This window comes from Mya arenaria, chromosome 15 (genome assembly GCF_026914265.1).
Source record: "Mya arenaria isolate MELC-2E11 chromosome 15, ASM2691426v1".
NCBI classification, from domain to species: domain Eukaryota; kingdom Metazoa; phylum Mollusca; class Bivalvia; order Myida; family Myidae; genus Mya; species Mya arenaria.
The window spans coordinates 45,354,676-45,363,926 of record NC_069136.1 but is presented as its reverse complement, the minus strand read 5'-3'; the positions used below and the strand labels follow the sequence as shown (position 1 = coordinate 45,363,926).

Here is a 9,251-nt window from a genome sequence, read left to right as displayed (position 1 = left end):
TTTATCTTGTTTTATATCTATATATTTTTTTCGAACAAACAATACTTCAACTTAAAAAATCTTAAAAGTATCGGAATAACATGAACAAGAATTCATGTTATTATGTGTTATTTAAGATAACCCTAGCATAACCTGCTTTATTCGCAACGAGTATATTTTGATCAAAAAAGGTTATAAATTTATAACGGTACGAATGCGTAATTTTTGTACAGTTAAATTAGTTATTCATAATATTTAACTTTTTTTTTGCTTCATGGCCACAAATACTCCAGTTTAAAAAGCGCAAATATACATTTGTTTTTATCTCTATACATTTTAATCCCATTTTGGTATACTTATATTTTCCGAGAAAGAATGTCTCCGGAAAAAAACAGCCAGAAAGTATCAGAAGCAGGAATAATGTCTAGAGGCAACACAAGTATAAGCAGACAATGATAAAACGAAATTTTCTCAGATATTACGATAGTTAGTGAATCTCTTAATTGAATCATGGCTAAACCAAATATTGCGGAATTAACCTCTCAGTGAGCGGTGCCGGCGTATGACAGAAGGAAATAGCAATAATTTCACGCTACCAGTTTCCTGTCTCGACCAGAAAATCATATTCGTAGCAGCCAATCAGCTTCTCGCAACGATCCAGTAGGGTGGCGTTTTCTGCAATAGAGATTTCCGCGCGAATTCCGGTCATCAGCAATTATATTAAGTTCAGGTTCCGTAGTTCATCCATTCAGTATTAAGAATTTTGGAAGTAAGAACGTATCTTATAATTTTTACACAAAAAAATCCACACACAGAAGAGGATCAACTAGAATCAACCATGGATTACCAGTTTGGATTTCTAATTTTTGTCCTGGTCGAAGTTGCGATGGCATCACAGAATGACAATGTGCACGTTGTACTCGTGGAGGTATGTAAAACCGTTCATAATAATGTTTGATTCCGTTTTGGTTTATTTGGTTTGAATTATAATTATATTTGAAATTAATTATAATAGTCTTTGTACCTAATGTATTGGACACCACAAACACACTTAGATGCAAAGAATATGAAAATAATAATGTATACACATTAAGATTGTGCTGTGCGTCGATTTTTAATAGCAATGTATGATATATAATTTATATAATATAATATATATATATATATATATATATATAGCTTCTTGTTTTTTGTTTTTGGTTTAATATCTGTAATAATCTCCTTTCCAAGAGTTCGAATATAATTCAGAAAAATAATACATGTGGTAATCACGATAGACATTGTCTTTATTTTGTAAAATCAATTTTTAAGTATTTTTTAGCTAAAGGTTTTTCTATATAGTTTTTTGAAAGTAAAAAACTAATATTCAAGTATATATAAAACAAGAAGCTATATATATATATATATATTTAAATTGTACAAACATGGACATAGTGTCTAATATATAATAAAAATATGAATAAAATTAACCACATAAACACTTAAAGTTTATTCTCTTAAACGTCTCGGCGTAACGCCTTCATCAGAAGATATAAACAACCAATATAACATAATATATAATGAAATACACTTTAAAAAAACTGTATAGAAAAACTTTTAGCTAAAAAATACTTAAAAATTGATTTTACAAAATAAAGACAATGTCTATCGTGATTACCATATGTATTACTTTTCTGAATTATATTCGAACTCTTGGAAAGGAGATTATTACAGATATTAAACCAAAAACAAAAAAAAGAAGCTTGACTTGATCCTGTAATAAGAAGAAAGGTAGGGGGCTGATGACAGTCTAGACTTGCAGCAGTATATCACTAATGTCAGACAGATCGCTATTAGCAATAATTTACGCTATCTGGGCAGCGTTCCATTTGATATTAGCTGCATTAGTGGAGTACTTAGTGCATATTAGTTCTCATAAAATCCGGATTGCGTATAAAAGCTGGCTAATTATCATAATAAGCTTTATAAAAGCCGCAATTAGTTAACAGTACCGAGATGGACAGATAAAGGAACACTATGATCAAGGAAAAACAACAAACCATTGAGATAACAACTTGGTGTCCTGTGATGATGATAAACTATTGGATAATATTGCTACTTATCTATCATTAGCTACATGTTAAAATATATTTCACGGATAGTTGTAGTTCATACTTTTCTCCTTAAGATTAAAGTGACACTCTTATTCAAAATCAGTACATACACCTTTAACTACTTATTACAAAAATGCATTCATGGAAAATATTTATTACTGATAAGAAGATTGTAACCGTGTATTTAATAGCAGAAAGCGCAAAAATATTAAATGATTGGTGAATGCTAAAAGATTTACTGCGTTCTACTATAGTCGCATAAGGTAGACATACCGTATTTTATGCATATTTAATTCAAATTTAATTTGGTATTCTTCGTAAGAACCTTTGTTTTCGACATTAATTCATCTTTTTTGGAATATTAAAACAATATTATTAATTGTGGTAAAATTTATATGGCAATGTCAATGAGAGTGCATTTTTAAATCATGTAAAAATGTTCTAATTAAATTTGCTAATTAAATTGACTTTTGAGTTGAGTTTTGCTTAACAGTAAATTTATGATTACCCTTAACTTGCGTAATGCTGATTGTATATATATCTATACATAATAGACTAAAATTTGCAAAATAAACATATACGAGTAGTATTCTATAAATGTATACTCATTTCTTAAAGTGACACTTTTATTCAAAATTAATACATACAAATGTATAACAAAAATCAATTTCGAATGATAAACCTTTAACTACTTATTAAATAATGCATTTATGGAAAATATTAATAACTGATAACAAGATTGTAACCGCGTATTCAATAGCTGAAAACGCAAAAATAGTAAATGATTGGTGAGTGCTAAAAGATTTATTGCCATCTTCTATCGTGTCATAAGATAGAAATATCGTGTTTTCTGCAGCATTCTTTCAAATTAAACTCGGTATCCTTCATAAGAACCATTGTTTTCGACATTTATTCATTCTGTTTTGTTAAATTAAAACAATGGTTTTAATTGTGGTAAATCTTATTTGGGAGTAAGGGTGCATCTTCAATATTACCTTGATACATGATGTATTATTTTTCCGCAAAGAATCTATGAGTAAAAACTGATGGGACACAAACGTATCAAAATCAAACTTGAATTAGAAAGGAGAATCCCAAAACCGTATGCACTCTATGTGTATTGCTTTTGTATGAAGACGAAATATCTGATGCAAATGAAAACAGTAATCAAGTAATATTAACTTTTGAGTGCAATTTGCATAGGCTTTTATAACAGGATATGGTTCCATTCATTTATATTTATGAGATATTTTCCCGAAAACAAGCATTTCTACATGAAGTTGCGTAGGTTCAAAGAAAATCGCAAAAATGCACGCGATTTTTGACGCGTTGTTTAAAGCTCTGTTAGGCTGTCCATTAGTTGGCTATATATGAGCCGTGTGTTTGCGTGTGTGCTAGAAGGATTCCAATTTAGAAACAAATGTACTTATATAAAAATGTCAATTTAAAGAAACCGAAATAAACATACTTGTTCGGGACGTAAAGCCTCCAAAGTTCATTTTCTCAGAACATCTAAGACTTATTAGTTGGTAAGGAATGACAATGTCACATGACAATGTCAGACGGTTTATTTGTAAAATAGATTTTTTAATATGAACAAATGGAATATCGAATGATGACGAAGAGTTGGATATAGTAAATCAACTAAAACTGTCCAACCACCATTAAATTGACAAGATTGTAACTGTGTATTAAATGGCTGAAAACGCAAAAATATTAAATGATTGGTGAGTGCTAAAAGATTCACTGCGATCTTCTATCGTCTTATAAGATAGAAATACCGTGTTTTCTGCAGCTTTCTTTCAAATTAAATTCAATATGCTTTATAAGAACCATTGTTTTCGATATCAATACATCCTTTTTGGTGTATTAAAAAAATGTTTTGATTGTGGAAAATCTTATTTAGGAGTAAGTGTGCATCTTTGATAGCTGAAAACGCAAAAATATTTAATGATTGGTGAATGCTAAAAGATTTACTGTGATTTTCTATCGTGTCAGTAGGTAGATATACCGTGTTTTATACCGTGCAACTTTCTTATAAATTAAACTCGGTTCTTCATATTAAGAACCATTGGTTTCGACATTTATTCATCCTTTTTGGTAAATTTAAACAATTGTTTTAATTGTGGTAAATCTTATTTGGGAGTAAGAGTGCATCTTTAATATTAATTTGATATTATTTTTCCGCAAAGAATCTATGAGTAAAAACTGATGGGACACAAACGTGTCAAAATCAAACTTGAATTAGAAAAGAGAATCCCAAAACCGTATGCACTCTATGTGTATTGCTTTTGTATGTAGACGAAATATCAGGTGCAGATGAAAAGAGCAATCAAGTAATATTAACTTTTGAGTGCAATTTGTATAGGCTTTTATAACAGGATATGGTTCCATTCATTTATATTTATGAGATATTTTCCCGAAAACAAGCATTTCTACATGAAGTTGCGTAGGTTCAAAGAAAATCGCAAAAATGCACGCGATTTTTGACGCGTTGTTTAAAGCTCTGTTAGGCTGTCCATTAGTTGGCTATATATGAGCCGTGTGTTTGCGTGTGTGCTAGAAGGATTCCAATTTAGAAACAAATGTACTTATATAAAAATGTCAATTTAAAGAAACCGAAATAAACATACTTGTTCGGGACGTAAAGCCTCCAAAGTTCATTTTCTCAGAACATCTAAGACTTATTAGTTGGTAAGGAATGACAATGTCACATGACAATGTCAGACGGTTTATTTGTAAAATAGATTTTTTAATATGAACAAATGGAATATCGAATGATGACGAAGAGTTGGATATAGTAAATCAACTAAAACTGTCCAACCACCATTAAATTGACAAGATTGTAACTGTGTATTAAATGGCTGAAAACGCAAAAATATTAAATGATTGGTGAGTGCTAAAAGATTCACTGCGATCTTCTATCGTCTTATAAGATAGAAATACCGTGTTTTCTGCAGCTTTCTTTCAAATTAAATTCAATATGCTTTATAAGAACCATTGTTTTCGATATTAATACATCCTTTTTGGTGTATTAAAAAAATGTTTTGATTGTGGAAAATCTTATTTAGGAGTAAGTGTGCATCTTTGATAGCTGAAAACGCAAAAATATTTAATGATTGGTGAATGCTAAAAGATTTACTGTGATTTTCTATCGTGTCAGTAGGTAGATATACCGTGTTTTATACCGTGCAACTTTCTTATAAATTAAACTCGGTTCTTCATATTAAGAACCATTGGTTTCGACATTTATTCATCCTTTTTGGTAAATTTAAACAATTGTTTTAATTGTGGTAAATCTTATTTGGGAGTAAGAGTGCATCTTTAATATTAATTTGATATTATTTTTCCGCAAAGAATCTATGAGTAAAAACTGATGGGACACAAACGTGTCAAAATCAAACTTGAATTAGAAAGGAGAATCCCAAAACCGTATGCACTCTATGTGTATTGCTTTTGTATGTAGACGAAATATCTGGTGCAGATGAAAAGAGCAATCAAGTAATATTAACTTTTGAGTGCAATTTGTATAGGCTTTTATAACAGGATATGGTTCCATTCATTTATATTTATGAGATATTTTCCCGAAAACAAGCATTTCTACATGAAGTTGCGTAGGTTCAAAGAAAATCGCAAAAATGCACGCGATTTTTGACGCGTTGTTTAAAGCTCTGTTAGGCTGTCCATTAGTTGGCTATATATGAGCCGTGTGTTTGCGTGTGTGCTAGAAGGATTCCAATTTAGAAACAAATGTACTTATATAAAAATGTCAATTTAAAGAAACCGAAATAAACATACTTGTTCGGGACGTAAAGCCTCCAAAGTTCATTTTCTCCGAACATCTTAGACTTAGCAGTTGGTAAGGAATGACAATGTCACATGATATTGTCAGAAGGTTGTAAAATGGATAATCGAACTATGACGATGAGTTGGATATAGTAACTTAAACTGTCCAACCATCATGAACGCTACTTCTGCATGAGTTTGTATATTTAATTAGCTGTGAAATTTGTTTCTATCTACTTTACTCAAGTTATTCAGAAGACAGTTTAGGTCTCAGCTTTCACGGCAGCTGCCAGGTTTCAACGAAATGTTATCATGTTAAGAATGATAAGTTGCATTAATACAGTACTATTGTATAAATAAAAAATCCTTATATAACATGAAAAAAAGAGTAACAGACACCATTCACGTCACAACGTATACATAACCTTTATATGTTTATATAATAATTATGTTGATATGACAGCGCTTTAAAATATACACGATAATTTTGTATTGTATGGCAAACTCATTGGGGTGTTACAATGACAAATTTCAGGACAAGCTCAGTAGTCAAATACTCAAATAATAAACTTGTGTAACAACGATAATGTGTTTGGTCAGTAAAGGTACCATTATGACATAGTGAACATATCTGTAAAAGGTAATGTCTTTTTTCTGCAGTATTATTTCGCATTTGCATAAAATTGACGTGTTTGCGGCTAACACTTTAAACGTTATACATTGTCGTGAATTGCGATAATTTCTATTCTTTTGAATAATATAGACTTAATAAACCTTTTTGAGGTCATTTCCATCTGCAAAATGGTTTACAGTCCGAATGCGTAGCATCGTTGACCCCTTTTCGGACAGAAACCAGATCGCTCAGCGGCCATTGTTATGATGCGGGCCCTGATAGCGCTAATGTAAAACAAAAAGCCGGTCATTAACGGCACATGAATTTCTGAATAATGCACGTTTTCTACCGATAACGGCCGGGGTTTTGCGTTTTAACGAACCACGATAATGGATAAAAAACACACATTTAATGCAGTGATTTCTTTGACTTGAAATAATTTCTGTTACTTGGAATTACAATAAGGGCGACCCATTGAACTCTAAAAGTTGTCGAGAAATTACTCTTCTTAGTTGAATAGTGGAATGGTTTACTTGCGTTATAAATAATAACCTTAAATAGTTTGTCGAATACAATAATATTATACTTAAGGTAGGTTTTAAAGCGGCTTTTCATACCAGTCTGAAACTACATAAATCAGTATTTGAACAATATCAAAAAGAAACAAACATTATAACAATGGCAATTTCTCTGACTAGTTACAATAAAGTGTATTTTCAAAGTTGTTACGTGTGATGCAAGAAATCAAATATATATTTATAAACAGTGGGTTTTTCTGTTTTCTATTTTTTTCTTGACTTTACTGGCGTGGGTTCCAACCCCACTAAAACCCAAATACCTGTTTTATACTATATAACTGTATTGTTTCTGCAATATCGATATCATGGAGTAAAATAATGATAAAATAAGTGTTTTTAGATGCGTTACCGTTAAAACTAATTTTTGGTCCAAAACTTTTGGTTTGACTTTGTGTGGTATTTATTATTTGTTATTACCTCATTTATCAATGTATGCATTTCTATGATGAATGGAGGGAGCTTGAACACTTGTTATTACGACAAAGCGGTGTGTAGCCTAATAGAATCCCTATATATTTTAAAGATGCACTCTTAATCCCAAATGATATTTACCACACTTAATACAATTGTTTTAATATACTGGTATCAAAAGGGAATACACATTTCGAACTTCAATGGTTATTATGAAGAAAAACCGAGTTTAATTTGAAAAAAGGTATTTCTACCTTATGAGACAATAGTAGATCCCAGTAAATATTTTAGCACTTACCAATCATTTTATATTTTTGCGTAGTCAGCTATTAAATACACGGCTATACTCTTGTTATCAGTATAAATATTCTCCATAAATGCATTGATTAGGCAGTAGTTAAAGGCTTATCACCCAAAATGTATGTTTGTTATACATGTGTATGTATTGATTTTAAATAAGAGTGTCACTTTAATAAAATCCCTATTTATTTCAAAGCCACAGCAGTCAAAGCCAAACGGGCATACATCGTCACAAGTCAACACAATATTTCACAAATAGCATTAGTAACTGTTGTAACTACTTGGCCACGGTCAGTAAAATTTGGTAAGTAACTCACTTTGAATTGGTTGTAAACCGGTTAACTTTTAACTTAAACTTTTTATTAAAATACGCATGGCCTATTACAAGCATACAGAGTTAACAAACAAAATGCAAAAAAAAATGGAATAACGAACAATGGATACACAGAACATACAAAGAATGATATGAACAATACTCTCTACAACACTACAACAAGACATATGTACAATGAACAATGACAAAATAGTTTGCATGAGAAGAATAAATAGAAACGAGAAAAAAGGAAGGTGGAGTTGGAACTAACGAGTTCTTAACCCCACCCTTGCCCCAACAAAGATACATAAGCCTCATCGGAGCCATCATGGACATAACGTTATTAAGTACTAAATAAAAGTATTAGTTTATACTGGTATAAATCATATCACAAAAAAATATTTATATTCATTAACTTCAAGTCCTCAACGACAAGATACAGACATCAACCGCTAATAAATAATTCAAAGTGACACTCCTCTTCAAAATCAATACATACATATGTATAACAAACAACAATTTTGACTGATAAACCTTAAACTACTAACTAAATAATGCATTTATGGAAACTATTTATTACTGATAGCTGGATTGTAATCGTGTATGTAACAGCAGAAAGCGCGAGAAATATTAACTTATTGGTGAATGCTAAAATATTTACTGTCTACTTTAGTCTCATAAGGTAGAAATACCGTGTTTTATGCTCATTTCTTTCAAATTAAACTCGACATCCTTCATAAGAACCATTGTTTTCGACATTTATTAATCCATTTTGGAATATTAAAACAATATTATTAATTGTGATAAATCTTATTTGGGAGCAAGAGTACATCTTTCAAGCTGGAGCAACATTGCAAATGCACGTTAATTTATAGGAGCTGGACCTGTGTTCGTGCATGGTAGTGCTATACATTAAAGACGGGGGTAGCTCAGACCAGAGGGGCATTTTATCAAGAATCTTTGGAACGATTGTGTACAGTAATAAAGCGCTGCTTTGAATCCTTCCTAGGTAAATAAAAGCACTAAAGGTCTTGACAGACTTGGGCTTTTAAGAGAGCTAAGTGAAATGCAGTGTCTGTCAAATCCAAATGACAAAAACATATTTATTTTCCAAACATTGTTGCCGTTGCAGTGAAAACAAAAACACTCTACCCGATTTCGTGCTCAAATGTATATGG

General features: G+C 31.1%; 1 protein-coding gene across 1 annotated transcript in view; it reads left to right on the top strand.

Annotated features, from left to right (window-relative positions):
• Window positions 1–527: 527 nt before the first annotated feature.
• Window positions 528–9,251, top strand: part of LOC128219077 (uncharacterized) — a 50,863-nt gene continuing 42,139 nt past the window's right edge. Inside the window, exon 1 of the mRNA XM_052926899.1 lies at window positions 528–907. Coding sequence (XP_052782859.1) covers window positions 818–907 — 90 coding nt within the window. The 5' untranslated portion in view covers window positions 528–817. The remainder of the gene's footprint in view (window positions 908–9,251) is intronic.